Genomic DNA, 22,494 nt, shown 5'->3' on the forward strand with positions numbered 1-22,494 from the left:
CCTGGATAGCTCAAGCCCTACTCCTCTGTAATCCACAAATCACCTTTTCCATTCTGCAGCCCTTGCCCGGGACAGGAAAGGGCCCCCCAAACTATGCCCGCCCACCAAGGTCCCAAGTCTGGGCCAGAATCCAGACCCCATGGTGGTGAGGCTCTTTGTTCTCTAGCAGCCTCAACCCATCCCCTCCTTTTTTTTTAAACTGGAATTTCTCCCATAAAAAGGGGGGGCAGGAGTTTAAGAGCTTCAAGCTTTCTTTCTTTTTCTTTTCTTTTTTTCTTTTTTTTTTAATCCTGGGGTATTTGAGTGAAGCAGAAGAAGTTGTGGGGAAAAGAAAGGGAAATCAACTGATTCTTAATTTCCAGAGAGAAGAATCTGGGAGTGGGGGACACACCAACTTCATTCCTCTTCTTTCTCTGTAGCCTGGTGTTTAAGGTACACCCAGCCCTCAGACACGGCTCATCAGGCTTGCATCCTCCTGCTGCAGGCGCTGCTAACTTACACCTCTGAGTTTGTCTTTAATACTATGGGCCAGGAATTCCAGTCCTCACCTTCAGAAAGGCGCAGACAGCTGCCTCTTCATTTTCTTAGTATTTTCCTGGGGGAAGTGTAGGTAGATAAGCTGAGTTTGTAAATTAAGAGTGTACACAAAGAGATAAAGAGACAAGCAGAAATCTTTATTTGCAAAGAGAGGATGTCAGCCTAGAGCGGGGTATCTTCAGGAACACACTGGGCTGTGTCCACAAGGGTATGTGCTGGGACAGTGCAGGCAGCCTGCACACCGTCCCAAATCCACAGGCTAGGAGTCAACACACACACACACATACACACACACACACTTTCAGTGAGAAGGCACGCTGAATATCTCCTTTGTATGTTGGGCACTCACAAAAGAAGAATTTCAGAGTTGAACTTAGCCTGGAACTCATTCCGGAGAGGAAGCTAAGGACAGAGAGGCTCCGCCGCCTAGCCTTTGCAAATACCCTTTTGAGAAAAGAGCCCAGAGCAGAGTCCGGTCTTCCCGACGTGGCTGAGGGGTTATTTTCCATTTTCCTTTGATATAATGAAACGCTGCGTCTTCACTCCCACACCAGCAGCTCAGCTAGAGACCAAGGAGTCACAACCCTTTTCCTTTCTCTTGATTTCCTCTAAACTTCCCCCGCAGTCAAGCTTCAGCGCCGGATCCGCGAAGCCCGGCCGGTGAGGTGTGGCGGGGCGGTGGGGGGCGAGCGCTGGGCCGCGGGTTTCAGCGACCGGCTTCCTAGGGCGGGTTCGCCTCGGAGATGTAATTACTACGTTTCCAGTGGTGCATATTCTCCTGGAGTGTTTAATTTGGTTTTATTTGTGTCTCAGCGAGATCCACATTTTTTCGGGGGAGGAGAGAGAAGCGACCCCAGGCTTAAAGTTAATTAACCAACCAGGCTTTACTTTCGGCCGCCCACCCGCCAAAGGCTCTTGCACTGCCACCTCCCTCCCGGCTCCCGGCGCGCCCCTGTCGTGGAGCCGGTTTCAGGCGCGGAATGTCTCGGGGAACCCAGCGAAAGAACCGGGAATCGTTCAGAGTATGCGGACACGTCTCCAGATGCTTTCAACGCCCTTAGCCCTGAACTTCCCCCTCCTCCAGCCTTCCCACACCCCAAGTTGGGGGGGGAGGCTACATCTTCGCTGGCTGGTCTTCTTGATGAAGGAGACTTTGGTTCCCTCTCCTCTCGTTGCTAAATTTTGGCCGCATCATGCCCCTAATAAATGGAATTGTAAAATTGCCGGGTTAATTAAATCTATATCTCATTGCAATAGGAATAGTTAATGTCCTTACATAAACCTGGAAAAGAACATACTATTAATTTTATTTATTGCTGGGCCGTCCTGCACCCAGATCCTTCCCGCCGCTCTGCCCCCTACTCCCAAAGGCTGGGGGAAGCGTGTCTTTGGGTTCGGGTCCGCTGGAGACGCATCTGGCGTTGGGCTACAGCGTTCCTGGACTGGGAAGGGAACCCCAGGAATGGGGTGGGCTGTTCAGGCCCTTTGTTTCTCCCGGGCGGCCCCACAGAACCGGGTCCACGTAGCCCTGGGTTCTCCACTGGAGACCCAGCACTTCACAGTGGGAGAAGTCAGGGCCCGGCAGCTCCTTACACCTGCGGCTGGAAAACCTCAGACCTTCTCACCACCTACCCTCGCCAGCCAGGCGGCAGGCAAATGGGGGCCAGCCAAGGTCACACGACCCAGTCTAGACTGGCCAGTCCGTGTTTGCTCTCTCTGTTTTACCTTGACCTTGGACTCTGCGGCAGGGAAGCCAGTTTCCTAGCCAAAAGGCAATGTCTGAGCAAGCAACCCCCGACCCCCCACCCCGTCTTATCTCTTCTCCCTCCACCATCTTCGCCCTAACACACTTTCAAGCTAAGTCGGCTTGTGTTTTAAACCTTTCCGTTGTATTTTCTTCCTACGGCCAGCCGCCCAAAGCCTGCTTTACAGATTCTGAGGTGACCCTTCCAGATGAATATCACACTGATAAAGATGATTCCTTTTTTATCCTAACTCACCAACACCAGGGCGCTCTCCATCGTCAAATACCATCTTCTCCATATCGGGAGAAGGGAGGTGGCCAGTGGGCCACATCTCAGTACAGACTTGGCATTTGCGCTCAGGTTTGAGGGATCCAGTGGGTCCGTAGTCTGGTGCTACTGCGTGGCCACTGCCTGCATGCTGTCTGGACAGGAGCACCCAGCATTTAAAATCCGCGACAGTGGCAGCAAAGAGGGAGATGCTGCAGCCCCTCTCCCCTCTTTTTTCCCCCTCTCTCTTTATTGCCTCTTCTCCTCAGGGAGGCCCTGTGCTGAAAGGGAACTCGGCTCAATTCCATGGAGATGCGCTCTGGAAAGGGGTGACTCTGGTGACTCTCTTAATGAGGTCAACTGGGCATAGAAACCCATGTCTGGAGATCGGTAAGGAAGAGGGGGGCTTTTTCCAAAAATCAGTAAATTGGTGTTAATTTTTTCTTTGACATATGCGGCAATTTTACGCTCCACACTAAAAGGGAGTGACCCCAAGAAAGCCCCGGGAGCTAAACTTAGAGAACCGTGCTGATTCTGGCTCTGCCTCTGGGCCCTCTTAGGCTGGATAAGACCAGGCTGCAGAGGGCGGAGGTGGGCCCAGGAGGCTTAGGTCGGTCTTTCTGGGGTCTTACAGAGTTGCGCCTGGGAAAGGTCCCTCCAAAGGGACAGATCGGGCCGACTCTCATTCCACCATTCCTTTTGTACACGGATCTGAGAGCGCTTGCTCTTGTTTGCATCAAGGGCTTTTTAGCTTTCCTACACCGAATTCCTTCCCCATCTCCCGCCCTTTTCTTTGAAAATCTCGCTCCGAGGCTTTTCATTTCTATTGTACATTGAAATATCAGTCTATTCTATTGCCCTCCTTTTCCTCCTTTTATTCCTTCTCCATTTTTCACTGAGAGCATAACTCCACCCCCTCCATGTATTGGTGTGTATGTGTGTGTGTGTGTGTGTGTGTGTGTGTATTTGTGTGTTTTGGGGCTATCACATCCTTTCAGCCCTCTTTGCTCTGCGGTGGAGGTGGAGGAGCCGAAAGGGTCCCTTTCAGACAACTGGGGCTTTGGAGAAAGTGGCTGAAAGTCTGAAATGGAAATGCAATCCGGACATCAAAGTCTCTCGCTGCGCGGCTTCAGGTTCTTTCCATCCACGAGCTCTAGGGGATTATGCCAGGGCCAGAACCAGGGCTCCCCATGCGTTGCCCGCACGTTTCCGCCTGCTTTCTAGTTTATTTATTAGGAGATAAAACAATCCAGTTTCTCCCCCACCCTTAGCCCCAACTCCAATCCAGTCACAGCGATCGTTTTTTGGGTAAGGATCAGACTCCCCCATAGCCAATCTAAACCCAAACCTAGAGGGAGGCGCCCAGGAACAGTCTTAGTCTCTCTAGACCCCTTTGCGTCGGCCAAATTCAGCCTCCCCCTCCTCCCTTTGCCTCCCTCGGGCCTGCTGGGGGGGGGGGCGTTGCCCTGTCCCTTTAAATCTCCCAGCTCCCTCCTCTTTGCCCCTCCTGAGAGCCAATCAGCAGAGATCTGTTTCCTTTTGCCCCGCCCCACGGCAAGGGGCGGGAACCCCAGGAGACCCGGCCCCAGAGTCACGTGAGTTGGCTCGTCACTTGGGCGCGGGAGGGGTGCAGAGGGGAGCCGGGCGGGAGACCGCGGATTTCTTAATGAAGTGTCCCCGCATGCGTAGAGGGAATGTAGGGAGGGAGGTGGAAGCACGGGGAGGAGGAGGAGAGGGGAGGAGAGGGAAGGGAGGAGGGATGGGGGAGGGGAAAAGGGAGCGAGGTGTCTCCCTAGCTCGCTGCCTCTGGCAAGTGGAGTTTTTAAAAAGCTCGAGCAGATCATGTCATGACGACTTCGCTGCTCTTGCATCCGCGCTGGCCGGAGAGCCTTATGTACGTCTATGAGGACAGCGCGGCGGAGAGCGGCAGCGGAGGCGGCGGCGGGGGAGGCGGCGGCGCGGGCGGCGCGGGGGGCGGCTGCAGCGGAGCGAGCCCCAGCAAAGCCCCCAGCATGGACGGGCTGGGCAGCAGCTGCCCGGCCAGCCACTGCCGCGACCTGCTTCCACACCCCGTGCTGGGCCGCCCGCCGGCTCCCCTGGGCGCCCCACAGGGCGCCGTCTACACGGACATCCCGGCCCCGGAGGCGGCGCGCCAGTGCGCCCCGCCGCCGGCGCCCCCCACCTCGTCCAGCGCCACCCTGGGCTACGGCTACCCGTTCGGTGGCAGCTACTACGGCTGCCGCCTGTCGCACAACGTGAACCTGCAGCAAAAGCCTTGCGCCTACCACCCGGGCGATAAATACCCGGAGCCGTCGGGCGCCCTGCCCGGTGACGACCTGTCCTCCAGAGCCAAGGAGTTCGCCTTCTACCCCAGCTTCGCCAGCTCCTACCAGGCGATGCCCAGCTACCTGGACGTGTCGGTGGTGCCTGGGATCAGCGGGCACCCGGAGCCGCGTCACGATGCTCTCATCCCCGTCGAAGGCTACCAGCACTGGGCTCTCTCCAACGGCTGGGACAGTCAGGTGTATTGCTCCAAGGAGCAGTCGCAGTCCGCCCACCTCTGGAAGTCTCCCTTTCCAGGTAAGGAAGGGGCCCGAGGGCCGCCGCAGCAGCAGCAGCAGCAGCTGCAGAAGCAGCCAGGGACCCCTCCCCGCCCCGCCTGCCCCGGGGCTCCGCGCCTCAGCCACCCCCGCCGTCTGGCCCCGGCGCGCCGGCTCTCCTGGGCTGCCGATGGAGCCGGCCGGGCGAGCTGCGCTGAGGAATGCGCCGGGGAAGAAATCTGCTCCGACACGTTCCCCGGAGCTGCCCCGCCGAGAGTGAAGCAATCACAGGCGCCGGAGCGGAGCGCCGGGCCGCCGGCTCGGCTCGAGTCGGGAGCTCGCCTCCTCCTCCCCCAGCCCGTTCCAGTCTCACGCGTGGCTATTGCCCCCCCCCCCAAGCCCGATTCCAGCCAGGAATGGGGGGTGGGGTGGGCCTTGGGTGCTTTGGAATCCGAAACCACGAGGACAAAACCCTCAAACCACCGATAATTGAAGAAAAAAATAAGAGCTATCTTGCCTGAATTTTCAAGATCTTTGAAGCACTAGATAGGTTTTTTGGTTTTGTTTTTTGAATAGAGGTCTAATTTGCCGGGTCCAAAGAAATGCAGAATATTTTCTTTTCTTGATTTATTTTAAGAATGCGGCCATGAATTTCCTGATCGTTAAAGGAGCAGAACTAAAATCCCTGAAAAGGATGTGGTGAGAAGGGAGTTTGCATCCCTCTCCTGGGTATAAAATTTTATTTGCCTGAGCTCAAATCCTGTGGGTGTTCCCACTGCCAACTTCCCCAAATGTCGGGGAGAGGGAGAGTTTTCTATGTCTCCAACACAGAAAAAGGGGAATGAGGATGAAAAGGGAGGGACTGAAGACCTGTTCTGGATACATCTAGGATCCAGGCCCAGGCTAGGGACCCCCCACATCTTTGCCTATGTGTGGAGGGAAGCGGAATTCAGGGATGTCCTGTTCCTTTTCCAACTGAGGCTGTTTCTGAACCAGAGGGGATCCTGCAATCGCCACCATTCTCCAGAGGAGAATGATCAGTCCCAGGTTTGTCAAAATCACATCAGGAGCTTTGGATTCAGCACAGGGCTGAGAAATTACAAAGCCAAAGCCTGAGTCTGCTTTGGTTGTAAGCAGAACTCGGTGGGAGAGGGCTGGCTCCATTCTAATGCCTACAGGAATCCTAGGGAGGGGGCATGGAAGCCACAGATGTCTCCCCATACTACCCAGCGGGCCCCCAGCTCTACATGTGAGCCCAGGGACATTTTCACTGGGAATTAGAGATGTGAAGACCTCCTAAGGGTGGGCCTGAAATTCCTCTGCATCCGGGACTGGGGCAAAGGCAGATGGTGAAAAAAAATCACTGAATGATGTTAGAAAGTGCAGAAGATAACATTCTTGCAAATATGAGATTACTTAGTATAACACAACTGAATATCAGGGTGGGAGCCACACTAGGCGCCCCATTTCTGGCTGCCAGAAGATTCCAGGATGATAGAATTGTAGTACATGGTATCATGTGTTACCTGTTCTGAATTGGCAATAATATTTTTATATAATAATTTGTTACCAACTACCTAACATGAAACACATGATAATACATTTCTAGAAGATAGACAATTCACATGTAAGTATATAGTAATGTATTATAGACAGATGGCCCTTTAATTCACCATCTCACCCAAATGGAAAACTCCTTTGGAGACAGGGATCCAGCAGGAATTCCTGGAACAGGGGGAGCTGTTAGGCCATGCTGCTGGGCCGAAAGGCAGGGGAGCAGATGCCCACCTCACCCACTGTGGGCAGAGGCATAGTTCTAGAGCAATGGGCAATGGGTTTAGTGTGGAGAGGTGAAAAGAAGGAGTTGCTTTGACACCCCTGTGTATGCATGTAGAGCGAAGTGGCGGGGAAGGATTGGAAAGAAGCTCAGAAATATCTTTGAGCAAAATGAACATCTTAAAGTTTCCCAGAAAAGAAAACCCTGCTAAAAATAAACACTTTTTGATCATAGCCTCCTAGAGAAAAATAAATTTGACATAAAGAAAATATAGCCCAATTGAGATTTAATACACTTGCAAATTACGGCATGGAGATGGATATAAAACCCACTAGGTCTCAGCAGCTATGCGCTCACACACTCCCTGTGTGGAAACAGACTCGGGCTGGTAAAGCTCAGTGAGTGCAGATGTCCAGGCAAAAGAGCAGATGAAAAAGAAATTATCTTCAGACACCCTGCATCTTTCTACCCACACAGAGATCTTTTAGAAGTAGTGAGATTTCCAGATAACTCTGTCTATGCACTTGTGGTTTGTTCGGCAGCATCTGGGCATAAACACTCCTGTCTCTCTTTAGCGCCTCTGGCTCTGAGAAACCTCACTATGGCAGTCTGGGCTGGTGTGGGATATGGAGGCAATTGTTCAGAAAGATCCAGATAATTAGGGCCAAGATGTGTTGTGGCTTCTTCCTTCCCCCAATTATACAGACCCTTGTTTTGTTGCTCTTTTTTTTTTTTTTTTCCGTCCTATGATGAGTGTAGGCACTTTTTTTTTTTTTTAACAGAGAGAGACAAAAATTCTGAGAGAGAATCAGCAGAAATTCTAGGAGAGAGAATCAGAGCATGGGGGTGGGGAGTGGGCAGGGTGAGACAGCATCAGATAGGCTTGGGGGAGAGCAATAGAATGAAGTAGTGGGTTCTTTGGGCCATACTGGAAGTCCCTACCGACAAACCTTTGGATTATGGCTGAGAAGAGCAGCTAGGATTTCTAACTGGACAAAGTCCTCTTCGGAACACAGAGCCCTGTTGTAGGAGTGGATGGTCATGAGCAAGTGGGCAGTGAGGACCTGTGCACAGGACCCCAAGAGAAGGCTACAGCTGATCATTGATCTGATTTTTCTTCACTTCTCAAAGGTGTCTATTAGGTCCCCAGATATGAAGTGGTTTGTGTGTGTATGTGCTCTGGAGGGATGTTAGGGATGGCTTGATTGTAAAATCAATAAGCAAGTCCCCTACTTACTTTAGGCAGTATAGACACTACTCGAGGTCTAAGCTTCCAGAGGTTTCTATAACCGTAGATCCCAATTCCTTTCCAGGCAAGACAGCAGGCATTGAAAGGGGGCTTCTTTGAGAAGGCAAGACTAAAGGTATTTTCCCAAGAGGCCAAAACAACCAACACTTTGGTCAGATCCATTAAAAACTTTGACAAGTCAATTCTTGGCATCCTATAGAGAAAAATAACCAGTTTAGACCAGGTATCTGCTTTTTAAAACCGATTTTTAAGGATTTAAAACGGATTTTTAAGAACTTCTAAATTCATTGGGAATTTAGAGTTGAAGTTTAGAAGATCCAAAATTAGGTAGGTAACTGTGAGCATTTCCAGAAAATGAGATAAAAATCAGGGACAATTAGCTGGTGAATTCAGGAACCAAACCCCACTTTATCTCATTTTGCTTTCCAGGGAAAAAGAGGTATTTTGTACCAGATAGCCTATTTCCATTTTAGAACTTACTGTGTCATTATGTTGAGTCAGAAAAATCTTGTTTTAAAATCTGGCTCTGCCACATAAGTTATTTTACCCACTCTGAGCTTCAGATTCCTCATCTTGTAAATAGGGTTTAATAAAAGAAGCCTGAAACAATGTTATGAAGATTTAAATTAAAAAAAAAAACAACCCAGCAAACAACAATGACAACAACAAATACCTCATGGTATTACTACTTACCCTCTTTGTTTTACTCTTGTCCTGGAATCCTCAGTCTCCTAAATCATACCTAAGTCTGTAAGAGTAAAACAAACTTGAGAACTGAAAGATTTTTTAAAAAATTGTCTTGTACAAAAAAAAAAAAAAACAAAACTCTTCTTAACCTAAAGGATCTTCTCTGTGAAAGTGAAGCTGTTTTGTTTTTCAGATTAAAAACAAACAAAACAAAACAAAACAAAACAAACCTTGGCCTATTCCTACACAGACAGAGAAAAGTGACAAGTTCAGTAATTTTCCTGAGAAATTGTCATCGTGAAGACAGCCAAACCAGGCCATTGGAACCCTCTCCTTCACATGTTCTTCTTGAGCACTTTATTTCCTACTGGCATTTGATTGTGACCTCTTCTCTTTCCAGCCTGTATAGACAAGTATTCCTGGGTGAGAGCAGACCCAATGGGAATGGTGTCGGGAAGGTGTTTTATGAGGGTGGGGTGAGAATAAGCACTTCAGGAAGAGCTTCGTGTCTGTGTTCTGGGCTGCCTCTGCATTTCCAAAGGGCAGTGAGAATGAAGGGGGGACCCCAGACATTCTGTCCTCATCATTAGCTTCTGCCTGAAGAAGTCTAACAATTACATTTTTTTTAATTGAGGGGCGAATTATTCAGCTAATCTCCCTAATTCCCCACTTCCCCTTGAAGGCATCGCAATGAATGATCTTTGTATTAACAAAGGTGAGGGCGAAATGGAAGGACGATGTGAGCGACATATATTGTTCTTGGTTCCTGTGAAATTCACAGAGCTTAAAGAAATTGACCTAGTAGTCGTTGGGATAACAAGGTATTTAGGGTGGCTAGGGTTTCTGATGCGATGGACATAGTTTCTCTCAGCTTTGCAGGAATGAAGAGGAGAGGGACTGGGAGCAGCATTTGCTCTGTTTTGGTGAGTGGACACTTGGTGGGGGAAGGCAAGGAGAGGCACTGAATTCTTTTCGTTAAAGACTTATGTCAACAGCTCGTTTTAACCCAAGAAGGGTTCTCCTAGAGCTTCCTTTGGTGAGCAGACCCTGGAGCATGGACTTCCCTATATCTCCCATCCAGGACCCCTCAACTTGGATGTTGTTAAGTGGCTCACAATATTGGACACTTAGAGCGATTGGCTCCCAAGCAGGCTGGCTTCACCTGGACACTTTTCTTCTGTAGCTGTTGGTACAGGTCTCAGATTCCTAGGGCAGAGTCAGTGACCGAAGGCACGAGGCCCCACTCAGTGGCCAGTGCCCAGTGAAGTTCTCTCCCTTCCTGCCATGCCTTCCCTGAAACATACAAGAGAACACCTTCCCCTGATAATGGGACACAGTTTGTGCTAATGGATGCCCGAGTGATCTAAGCGCAGGAAGGAAGAATTTTTCTGAATACCTACAATCCTCTAGGTCCTCAGACCAGGGCAAAATTTGTAGGGACCCTTTTACAGGTGCAGGATTCTAATAATGAATGCTATGCAGAACTATATTGGAACCTGAGGCAAAAGGAAATATCAGTACTACTGGCCCCATGTTTATTTTAAAATGTTTTGTTTATCATGCACTTTTTTGGCATTCATTTTGATTTTTTAAACATTGTATTAAAATATTATTTACCTCCATTCCCAGGTATCGAGGTTCCCCCCCACTTTTTAAGTTTTCATTAGAGGCAACAGATCCGCGGCCTCACCTTAGTCGTGGCCTTGATAATAACAGAGGCGCAAGGGACTAGGGGGCAATTGGTCTGTGTCCCTGCCAGAATCTGGCTCCTACACCGTGGTGCAGCCTGGGGCGCACAGCATGCTCCAGGCTCCAGGCATGCTACTCACTTCGTGCTGCCGGGCTTCTTTCTCCCCCCAGACGTGGTTCCCCTACAACCTGAGGTGAGCAGCTACCGGCGCGGGCGCAAGAAGCGCGTGCCCTACACCAAGGTGCAGCTGAAGGAGCTAGAGAAGGAGTACGCTGCCAGCAAATTCATCACCAAAGAGAAGCGCCGGCGCATCTCTGCCACCACGAACCTCTCCGAGCGCCAGGTCACCATCTGGTTCCAGAACCGACGGGTCAAAGAGAAGAAGGTGGTCAGCAAATCGAAAGCGCCTCATCTCCACTCCACCTGACCGCCCACCCGGCCACCCACCCCGTCTATTTATGTCGCCGCTTTGTACCATTACTGAACCCAACGAAGGATGCTTCGCCAGTGCAGACGAATATTTAATGTTAACAAGAAAGAGGGACTTCGCCGCGGGAGGCAGAGAGGATTGGAGGGCGAGCTCCCCCACCATCCTCAACCCCCAAACCCCATGCAGATGGGACCTCGCAGGCCTCGGCAGCTTTGGAGGTGGATTGGGGTGGGCTGTGGGAGGCAGGTTCACGGCCTCCACTCTCCTTTGCCCTCATCCCTCACCTTGCCAGAAAGCTGACTGGTAGGGGGCAAAGATCCCGATCATTCCAACCAAAGCAGGGTTGGGGAACCCTGAATGACCCCATTCTTGCCTCATCCTTTGCCCAGGTAGGTTGATGACCCTCCTGAGGGTGGGGCCGCGGTGCAGGACCTGGCAAGCTCATACTGTCCTTCCAGTTCCTCCTCCTGTTCCCTGTCCCTCCCGCACTCCTTAGTTAGCCAAGATTTCCCAGGTAAGATTTTCTGTGCATATTTTAAAAGTCGCGTTAATATTAATGATAACTGTTAGGGATCTGGCATCGTGATTGGAGTACAGACAGCGCATAGGTTTCCTTTCTTTCCTGTTTCAACAAAAGCTGGAATTGGTGGAGGAGCTGCCTACCCTCACCTTAATCAGGAAACTGAATTTCTCCGGAGCCGACTTTGCCCCCACTGCCTCCTCTGTTCTGCTCTCTCAGTCAATGTGCAGAAATCCATGGAGGATGGAAACTCCAACCACGCTGCTAAATGTCTGTCTGCGGTCTCTCCCCCCACCCACTCCCTCCCTGCCCTTCTCTCTCTCTCTCTCTCTCTCCCTCCCTCTCTCCCTCCCTCCCTCTCTCTGCTGGGGATCAGGCCAGGCACAGAAGCAGAACGTTTTTCTAAGGAAAGGACAAAATTCTCTTCCATGGGGATGGAGAGTGGGTCCCCCAGCAGAACCCCTCTCCGGTTGCTTCTCCATGGAGGCGGTCACTGAGGAGAGAGCCTCACACTTTCACTTTTACTGATTGTCCGGAGGAAAGCAGTTTTCTTCCAGGAGGCCAAAATAACCAGCCCCCAATTAACCAGCTAATGTAGACGCTGCCTAACATATCCCTCCTCAAAGGCCGACTTGCTGCTGAGGGGGGAGGTCCCTCACCTTCTCCCTTCCCACTGGTGCATTACAAAACAGTGTTCTTTTGAAATGTTCATCAGAAATAGGCTTTTTTAAAATGTTGTGTATCTGTATATAGTATTGTGATGTCTGAATGACAATGTACTGAATGCAAAAAGGAAAAAAACCACAAACCTGTTTTTAAAATAAAATCTTTTTTTTTTTTTGCCTTGATTTTATTACTCAGATTCCTTCTGCAGACCCTTCTGTCCACTGGCTCATCAGGGCCATCTCTGCTGCCCAGACTCAGCCAGAATGGGTAAGGGGAAGAGTGTAGACATCACCCCCAGCTGCATAAATTTCAAACTCATATTTTGTTTCACTTACGTTCTTAAAGTGAATTATTTGCATTATTGTGGTGATCTAACTACGAGAAAACTCCTTTAGAATAGAGGAGTGTATGTTGGGGAGAGAAGGATGTAATCTGCGAATGGGTAGGCCTGGAAGCAGGTGAGTGAGAAAGTACATTGCCCGTGGACTTCAGTTACCAGTTGGGACTCACATCCAAATTTCGGACCTAAGAAGGCAGCACCCAGCCAGCTGGAACTGGACACTGTGGCGGTAGCAGTGGGGGCCATGTGGGGAGCTAATCTTGGGCTCCTGGGGCCTTACTGCCCCCAGATGGTCTGCAATCACTCCGGCCAGTGCAGGGCTAGGACTGGGGCAGGGAAGGCGTCGGCACAGGCACAGCCTGTCCTGCTGGGTGGTAGCCACAAACTCAGCACTCCTAGGCTGCTCTCTTTTCTTCCCCATCAATTTATGCAGAGATATCAGGCAGCTAGGACCCCTTGTCTGCCTCCCCACCCCAGTACATAAGCCAAGCCCACCTTTATTTTCCAGCATTCCTGGGGACCACAGACTTCTAGGCCGCCAGGAGCCATGTAGACTCTGCCATTAATTTGTTTTCCCTGTCGCGTCGGTCCGTGCCTATCTCCCTATCTGGCTGAGTTAATGAGATCGTTAAGTTGTCAGGTTAAGAGACTTCTAAAAAGCAATATAGCCTAAAACAATGTTATCTCAGATTAAATCTTTACTGCAGCAATTTTTATTTATATATAATATTTTTCCTCTCCTGAGACACAGAAAGACTGGAGGCATTGGGTTGGAAATCAGAGCTCTCTGATCGCACTTTGCCTGATGGCTGAAGTTCTTACAAGCTTATTTAAATAAACATTTCTGGGGGTGAAACACACATGCACACGCACACACACACCATGCAGTCTGAGAGAGAGACAAAGAGCCTGAAGACTTTATCCTCCATAGAGACTCTGCTAATGTTGTGCCTGCCAGTCCCAGTTTACTCCATTTCAACTCTATTAACTATCAGAGAATCAAAGGCTGGGAAGTGGGGGTTTAGGGGGTATAGGTGAACCTCCCAAGAATAATGTTCATTCTTAATTCCATCTTCCCTTCTCTCACCACCTGCCAGCTTCACCTCTTCCCCAAACCCGGAGTCTCTCCTAGGATGGAAAGAGTTGAAAATTAACTATGTGTGTCAGAAAAAGAAACAGCAGAGCAGAAGCCTGGGGCTCTCTTGATATGGGTCCCCATCTCTCTTCACTTACGGGTACATTGGCTTTGTCCCATGACAGCTGTCGATACAGAGGAAGTTGGAGACTGTAGGGAAAGACAAGTCTAGAATTCTCCAAGGGATGGGCTCTCTCTACTTCTGCACACAAACTCACAGAGAGTCTAATGAGCGAGTCTTCCCATACAGAGAGACCCTCCCTAAGGCCCCAGAAGGGGGCGATGGAAAAAAGGAGAAGGCTCGTGCAGGCTCATTGGAGTCGCATTGGGACACTGAAAACCCAGGCAAAGACGGCAGTCCCTCTGAAGTCCCTGGGAGCCCCAGTGTGCCAGGGGTGTTTAGGACCATCTCTTACATTGGATTAAGTATGAATGGGTTTTGGAGGATTATCATGTCTGGATCAATTCTGGAGATTCCTCTCCCATAAGTGTAAGCAAGCACGAGAATCGAAACTCCTGTTTGAGACAGGTAGTGTATTCTGGGGAGGCAGAGACGGGAAAATGTATTATTCTCATTCCTGGTTGTGTTGGCCCCTTACCTTTCCTTCCTCCAAGAGCTGGCATTCTCTTTGGGGACTCTGAGACATTCCTGTGAAAGTTTATGTGTGCACGTACACACCCATGTGCGTGTGTGTGGAGAGAGATTTTGACCAGTGGAGATTTTCCCATGTGTGTGCAAGCATATAAGTAGGAACGTTGTCATCTCAGGGTATAGAACGTATTTACTTTTCTTCATTCAAATATGTGAGAAGATTTTCTCTCCAAGGTCAATCTTCTAGCACTGATCTGAGAGCAAGACTCCACTGTATACGACGGGGCAGGGGGACATAAGAGGTGTGAAGGGCTGGGGCGCCTGGGTGGCTCAGTGGGTTAAAGCCGCTGCCTTCAGCTCAGGTCATGATCCCAGCGTCCTGGGATCGAGCCCCCTATCGGGCTCTCTGCTCAGCAGGGAGCTTGCTTCCTCCCTTCTTTCTCTGCCTGCCTCTCTGCCTACTTGTGATCTGTCTGTCAAATAAATAAAATCTTAAAAAAAAAAAAAAAAGAGGTGTGAAAGGCTAAGAGCAGAGGCCCTGGAAACAGATGGTCTTTCTCCTCTGGGACTGGGGCTCCAGTGATATTTCTCACAATCCAGGTCACTCCCCACACCCCATGGCTACCCCCCACCCACCCCAGGCCAGGACTGAGGGACCTGGCTGGGCTGGAGACTCACAGGACTCTCCATCCGGAGGTCACTCTACCAAGATGCCAGGGAGGGCTCAGATCCTTTCCTGGGCTTGGGGGGAAATCCCTTCCCCACCCACATCTTAGTCCCCAGACCTAGGGCAGGCAGAATGGGCTTTTCAGCCTGTAGTCCCACAGCTAAGAACCCACCTGAGGGAGCAAGGCCAGCAGTTCTCGGGGAGATCCCTCCAGGACTGTCTCCAGACCGTCTGCTCCTGAGGCTGATCCACAGGCCGCGGGATCAGCAGGCCAGTGTGGGTGTGAGGCAGGGGCAGGCCCTGGGACCTTCTCCATCTCTCGGAGGACTGGACCTGGGAATCCTGCGGCAAGTTCCCCAATTCAAAACCGAGCTCCCCACCCTAGGATCCACCTGTGCCGAACTGGGATGGTTTCGGGAGCCCACCCCTCAAAAAACTCCAAGTGCTGGTTCAGGCAGATGTGTATCCAGCCCTGCGCTGGTGGAAGATTGAGGGGCCCTGGGGACCGAGGGGCTTCTGGGAGGAGGAGGGGGCCAGAGCCTTTTCGCAACCAACCAGGCTCTTCCTCTTTTAGCCTTGACCGTGACTAGGTCTTTCTGACCTTGACATCACAGGGAGCACAGGAAAGGGGGGCAGGGTGGAAAAGGCCTTGATCTTCCGGTGGCCAGAGAAGGGGAGGGCCGCTCGCCCCCTCGACGCGCCATCCCCCTTCCCGCCAGAGCCCGCCGCCTCTGTTTACACACAGAGGAGGTGTCGTCTCCAGTCTAGACAGGGGCGCTAATAACGCCCATAAAAGGTGGCCTCTCCAGAGATGTTCTGTAACTCGGCTCCCGCACGCCTACCGCTGGCGGCTCCCTCCGCCTCCTCCGCCCCGCCCTCCTCGGATACCAAGGCTGGGCCTGCGGCGGCCCTGGGGAGGGGGCACCCAGAAGGTTTCTAGAGGCTAAGAAACCCCGCCCCGCACCCTTCTGAGCCTCTTCTGTCTCCAAAGGTAAGTAGACCCCCGCTCTTCCAACCCAGCCTAAAGGTTAGCCGCACATCCTCCGACCGCCACCCGCCAGGCCGATTGCCCCCACTTCAGTCCACCCGCGCCCCCCACCCGGGACTGGGGGCTTGGATTTGGGATTTGTAGAGGTTGGAGAGAGTAGACCCCAAACAGATCTCAGCCTCTCCCCAGTGCTAGGCCTGGCGACAGGCCATGGTCACAGAGAGCCGCTGGCTGTGGGGCAGAGGGCACTTGGGTAGTCCTCACCCTATACCGAGCTTCGAGGTCGCAGAGACCAGGCCCGGGGCTCCCGAATACGGTGCAGGCGGCTGTGGGTGTGGCGTTTGATGAATGTGTGTGTGTGTGTGTGTGTGTGTGTTTTAACTCGGTCCCCACACCTTTCCTGACACTCAGTAATTCACTAGGCGGAGGAGATCCTCTGCTGGCGGAGGGGGAAAATGTCAGAGTCCGGAAACTATTTAACTATTAACGCGCTGAAAGGACAGAGAAAATGGGGGGAATGGGCCCATTTAGGGATGCTCAGGTGAGAGGTGAAGAGATGATCTCCCAGATGTTCCCGCCTGGGACCCCCACCCCCACTCCCTTGCGGATTGGCAATCAGGCTGGAGTCTTATGGAGGGAGGGCCCCAGAGATGCCGCAGAAGGTTTGGAGGTAAGGACGCTGCAGACCCCAGGCCGCTTGTGTGAGCCTGAAAGCCTGACTGGGCCCCCCACCCCAGGTATTTCTGACGCACCCCCTCCCCACTCCAGGCTGCAGATGCCTAGAAGGCAGCACCTGGAGAAGGGATCTCCCATGCTTCCTCTTAAATCCCGGACACCCAGAGGGGTGGCTGGCAGCCAGGTGGGCTCCAACCCCTGGAGGAGTTAGCAAAGGAAAGAAAAAGGTGACGGAGCTCCACCCCCCCACACCCCCCACCCCTCAGCCTTTTCTGAACCCAACAAAGAGGCTGTACCAAGCCTGAGCTGCCTCAAAAGAACGAAACAGAGAAGATTGTAGGGTCGGGCGGGGGGGTGGGGAGTGGGGAGACCTTCCTCATCTGCCGCCCTTCATCTCCCCTCTCCACGCCCGGCTCAGTTCCTACTCACACTCCGTCAGCGGCCCAGGCCCTGCCTCATTTGCATACGCGGCAGAACCGCTTTCTGCAAACTAGGCAGTGACCTTGAACTGGGCCGCGGAGGCCTCTCGACTGACCATGGAGAAGGCAGCACCGCGAGGAGTACTTCTGACCTGGGGTCCGCGGGGGAGCCAACTCCCGGCAGTTAGCAGCCGCTCCGTGGGGGCCTGAGCCTCCCGCAGCCGCCTTGCCCCTGCCACCAGAGCGGGCATGGATGTTATAATTAACTCCTGCCGCCGGGCTCCGCCCGGCCGGCGGGGACTCGAGGCCCCGCGCAGAGGCCGCGAAGATGCGGGAGGGATGAAGGCACAGACAGAAGGCGAAGATGCGGGAGGGATGAAGGCACAGAGAGAAGGCACGGGAGAGGCCGCGGGACAGCCAGCTGGTGGGTGCGCAGGAGCAGGAGGGCTGCCTCCGGTCTTCAAGGAAAGCCTGGGGCCACATCCTAGCCTTCAGTTTTAATTAACCCCTGACTTAATGAGCGGGGCATGGTTGAGCCAGGCCAGCTGCAGCAGGAGCTGGAGGCTCAATGGCCAGCAGGCAGGCCGCCTCTTCAAACCTTGGGATTTGATGAATGTGCGGGAGAGCAGACGCACAGAGCCCTCAGCAGTTCCAGAGCCTGGGTCTGGCCAATTATAGTTTTGCGTGTGGGCTGCGAAGTGCGGGTGGATAAAACTCGGCTAGATGCAGCTGCCCAGCGCTTTGGGTTGCAAGTCCCTCCAGGTCCCCTTCCCGAGCCCCAGTTGGTTCTTGGCAGGCGGCTCCCGCCGTGGCCGGATTTAAATTTGAAGCTTTGCACCCGAGCCTCCCGCTGGCCCCGGGGACCCAGGCTGGGCGCTGCGCTCTGGGGCCCGCTTGTGGGCGCCCGGGTTAAAGAGGGGGCTGAGCAGCGTGTGCGGTGCGGTGCCTTAAAGGTGAACAGATCCGCGGTGGTGCACTTAGATTGTCTGTGTCCCCACCGGGATCTTGGAAACCCCTAGGCTCACAATGGATTTCGAGGAGCAGAACACTGGGGATGTGAACGTTGCTGAAGGTTCCCCGCAGCTCTCACTGAGCGGAAATCAGGGTCAGCTGCACGCCGCGAAGAGGGGTTTGTGCGTGTGCCATTGTCCACAGAGTGGCAACCCCTGGGGGGAAATGCCCTTTTCGGATGGGGCCAAATCGGAGGGGGAGAAACTGCGTTCCTGGAAGAAGAAAGCCCTCCCTCTGTTCTCAGTTCCCGGGCATTGCCTCTGCCGCCCGGTGGCCGCTGCTCTGTGTGCTCCGCGGCCTGGCCGGAGGGCAGTGTGCAGGGCTATGCGCTGGAGGTTCTCAGGCTAGAAAGGGACAGGGAGAGTCAGGGATCTTCCTCCTGGGGTCCCCTTTCTGGGAGACGGGGGTCATCTGGAAGGGTAAGAGGATGGGGAGAAGCCTCTACCCCACGAGGACTAGGGATGACTGTGCACAGCTCAGCTCCGAGTCCCTCATACCAACAATAGCCGCGGAGCGCAGAGGCCTGGAGGCCGGGAGACCTTGCAGCCGGTGCAGTGTTCTGATAGAAAACAGCAACAATATTCAAGTCACACCCTGTTTATCTTTATGACCAAAATAACCCCCAAATAAAATTTTTAAAAATTAAATTTTCAGTGGTGCTCATTAATGCATCTGGAAACAGGGGGCATGCATAAGATGCTAGAGATGCTGTGACGTGGAATTTGCAGTTCAGGGATGCTCCTTTCTGCAGCCGCGCAGCCCCTTAATCAATTAAGCACAAAAAGGCCAGTCCAGGCGGTCTCCTGCCCGCCGCTCGGCGCCCTGGCTCGCGCCATTCTGACTGGAGGTGACTGCGCGGGGCTAGCATCTCACCGTTCGGCCTCGGTTCCGGCAAGTGGGCCTGGCGAGCGCCGGGCGCGGGGCGGGCTTCCAGGGGCGGGAGGGCCCTGGCCGGGCCGCCCGGCGGTCTGGGCAGGGAAGGGGAAGTGGGAGAGCGGCGGGCGCCGCGCTGCGAGCCCTGAGCTGCGCCGGGCAGGGCGACGCTCGCTCGTGCGGACACATTTCTGTCCGAGGGAGCAGTTCTGGTTGGGGATATGAAATCGCCCAGCGAGCTGTGGAATTCAAAGAATCTGCGTTTCTCTCTGCCGCGTCCTGCAGAGGAGAGAGAGAAAAAGGGAGATGAGAATCTTCGGCTTCGGTCTGCTTTTGTAGCTTTGGCTCATTCTCAGATACTTAACTTTCACCTACATGGGTTTCTTTCTGCCATATTCTTGCGGAGACTCTCGGTTTCTCCAAATTTCTCTAGATTTTCTGGTGTTTTCCGCATTTAGACATTTGCTGAACTATCTACTTTACCCTATATTACTCAAAGCCATGCATTGTATAGGAGCTTGAAACAAATAGAAATCTGAGTATTTTGCCTACCAGACACCAATAGAATATCTAGTTTTGAAGGCTTTGTTTTGGTTTTCACTTTAATCTGCTTATCGGTGTTCTGTGGACTTGCTTGGGATGGGTTTGCAGTTTCCAGACGTCGATTAATCTCATCAATGGCCAGCGTTGGATTCTCAACCTTGTCGGGAAGGAGCTGCTGAGGTTAGCACCATAAATATAATTTTAAACCCCAACAAGGTAATTCTCCGGAGTCCTCTCCCTCCCTCCCAGCATACCTACTGGGATTGGCACTGCTATCTGATGGTCCCAGCAGCAGGCTGGGCTGGTCTGGTGTGTAGGGGTCTCTTCTGCTGTGGGAGTCGTGAGCCTCTCAGGCCAGCCAAGCCCTAATGGGGTCCCAGAGCCTCTTGCTGCAAAGACTCTGGATGACCCCCAGAAGCCCATCTGACCCACAGAAGTCAAAGGCAAGAGTAGTTCAGGCCCCCAGATTTTCAGGAGCAGGTAGTCAGGTCCACCTAGAGTCCGGCACCTCCTTTTTTTGGCTTCTTCTGCCTCCTTTCTGCATCCCTCCTCTAACGGTGAGTGGAAGTGTGAGGCTGGAGTGGCCCCCAGCTCCAGGGGCAAGGGATACCCAGCATTAATAATTCTCCCATAGTCCTTCCTAGAGGAGAGGACCCTAAGTGCCTCCCAAAATTCCTAAGGAGAAAGAGCTGAGGAAGAGGAGCACAGCAGCGGCAGGGCTGGGAAAGACAGTGGCAGGAAAATCTTTCCTTACCCCCACTTTGCCTCTACTGTAAATAAACCCAGAGCCAAAGGGCTCATCCGTCTCCTTAAACAGCCAGTAAACTTTATATGACACAATATCTAATAGTAATTTATTGGGGAGATATTGTAAATTCCAACGGTTTTAGTTAATAAAGGAGCTAATTAAAGAGGGACAGGCTGTGCTTGGCCAGCTGTTGGCGAGAAGATAATACATCTGGGGGGGAGTGCATGGTGCAGAAGTGCAGATGTGTGGGTATTTTTGGTGTGGCTTTTTCCCTCTTGCTCCGTGTCCGGCGATTGCCTCACTCTCTGCATTAGGTTTTATATGATATTTTTAAAAACCAGAATTCAGCGAATAAATCTGCCCCAGCATTTTGTCCCCCCCCACCCCGAGTGGGGAAGGGGAAGTTGGAGTTGGTGCGGGGTGGGGGGGATTCGCTGTCCCCACCCATCCCCCTGGCGGCGGCGCCCACGTGAGCTGGATGGCCAATGGGTGGCTGGTGCAGGTTTAACTATGTTTAATGTCAGATAGCAATAAAGTAGAAGCTGCCGGTCGGGCCCCGCGGAAATGGGCGAGCATAATCTCCTGAATCCCGGGTTTGTGGGGCCGCTGGTGAACATCCACACGGGAGACACGTTCTACTTCCCCAACTTCCGCGCGTCCGGGGCGCAGCTGCCAGGGCTGCCTTCGCTGTCCTACCCGCGCCGCGACAACGTGTGCTCGCTGCCCTGGCCGTCGGCGGAGCCCTGCAATGGCTACCCGCAGCCCTATCTCGGCAGCCCTGTGTCGCTCAACCCGCCCTTTGGCCGCACGTGCGAGCTGGCGCGAGTGGAGGACAGCAAGAGTTACTACCGCGAGCCCTGCGCGGAGGGCGGCGGGGGCCTGAAGCGTGAGGAGCGCGGGCGCGAGCCGGGCCCGGGAATCGGTCCGGGGGCAGCGTTGCTGCCGCTGGAGCCGTCGGGGCCGCCCGCGCTCGGTTTCAAGTACGACTACGCGGCCGGCGGCGGCGGTGGCGACGGTGGCGCAGGACCCCCGCACGACCCGCCCTCGTGCCAGTCACTGGAATCCGACTCCAGTTCGTCCCTGCTCAACGAGGGCAACAAGGGCGCCGGCGCGGGCGACCCGGGCAGCTTGGTATCTCCTTTAAACCCCGGCGGCGGGCTCTCGGCCAGCGGTAAGGACCCCAGCCCACTCGTGAGGCGTACTCAGGACCGGACAGCTCTCCGGGGGCGGGCAGTGTAGGACTGAGCTAGGGCCGCCTGGGGTGACAGAATGTGTGGTGAGGAAGGGCTTCTTTTAAAAAAGAAGTACGGGGTGGGGGGGGCCTATAAACATGTAAATATCCCCATAAAAGAACTGCACAGAGTCCCCTTTTCCCCACCTGCGGCTGGAGGGGGCAGGGAACTCCGGAGAAGGGGACTCTGACCGACATTTCCCCAGGCCTGGGGTGGGGACTGAGAGCTTGGTTCCTCTCTCTAGGGCCTTTCCCTCTGCCTTCACACAGGCTCCGTTACCTACATTTTTCCTCTTAAGAAATGCCAGTGGACCCGGTTTACTCTGGCCACTTGCTCCTATCTGTTCTAGCTGATCAGGGACCTCATCCTGGAGGATGTGAAAGGAAGGGGCCAGGATATCAGAGAGAAGAAGAGGTTTGGGGAGAAATGAGGGGATCGGAACCCAGAAGGGTCAGAGATACTACAGTGGGAGGTAGGCTTGAGGAGGCAAGGACAAGTGAAAGGGGAAAAAGAATGATGAAGGTGGGGGAGTTGATGGGGATGAGGGTCTGTGTAGAAGAGAGGGGATGAGACAGGAGAGCCAGGGCCTAGGGGTGGGCGGTAGGCCAAGGTGAAAAGGGCTGGGGAAGGACCGAGGGCACTGGGCTTGTCACCTCTTGGTCTTCTGGCCAACGCTGCCGGTTCGTCTCCACCCAGGCGCGCCCTGGTACCCGATCCACAGCCGCTCCCGGAAGAAGCGCAAGCCCTATTCGAAGTTGCAGCTGGCGGAGCTGGAGGGGGAATTTCTGGTGAACGAGTTCATCACACGGCAGCGCCGGAGGGAACTCTCAGACCGCTTGAATCTTAGTGACCAGCAGGTCAAGATCTGGTTTCAGAACCGGAGAATGAAAAAGAAAAGACTTCTGTTGAGGGAGCAAGCTCTCTCCTTCTTTTAGGGGGCAAGACACGGGCATCAGCCCCGGACTGAGCCTGTCTCTGACAGAGAGCAAGAGGGGGCGCTGCCTGGGACACAGTCCCCGCTTAGAACGCCAGGCATCTCTGGCAGGCGCTCCTTGGACATCCTCTTGTCTGTTTTGTTTGTGGTTCCCTCCCACACACCCCTCAGCAGGCCCTGCCAGGTCCCAGAGTGAAGGGAAGAACCCAACCAGGGAGAGAGGAGCTGC

The 22,494-nt window shown here is 53.2% G+C and overlaps 2 protein-coding genes across 2 annotated transcripts; both read left to right on the plus strand.

Moving 5' to 3' along the window:
* Window positions 1-4,396: 4,396 nt before the first annotated feature.
* HOXC13 (homeobox C13) lies at window positions 4,397-12,289 on the plus strand (the record flags this gene model as incomplete). Its single annotated transcript, XM_080811605.1, has 2 exons — window positions 4,397-5,129; window positions 10,663-12,289. The coding sequence occupies 2 exons, from the start codon at window positions 4,397-4,399 to the stop codon at window positions 10,917-10,919; spliced, it is 990 nt and encodes a 329-aa protein (XP_080667731.1). The 3' UTR covers window positions 10,920-12,289.
* An 8,374-nt stretch (window positions 12,290-20,663) lies between these two features.
* Window positions 20,664-22,266, plus strand: HOXC12 (homeobox C12; the record flags this gene model as incomplete). Its single annotated transcript, XM_080811807.1, has 2 exons — window positions 20,664-21,270; window positions 22,028-22,266. 2 exons carry the CDS (start codon window positions 20,664-20,666, stop codon window positions 22,264-22,266), a joined length of 846 nt encoding a protein of 281 aa, XP_080667933.1.
* Window positions 22,267-22,494: the final 228 nt, after the last annotated feature.

Source organism: Martes martes (assembly GCF_963455335.1).
Source record: "Martes martes genome assembly, chromosome: 8".
Classification (NCBI taxonomy): domain Eukaryota; kingdom Metazoa; phylum Chordata; class Mammalia; order Carnivora; family Mustelidae; genus Martes; species Martes martes.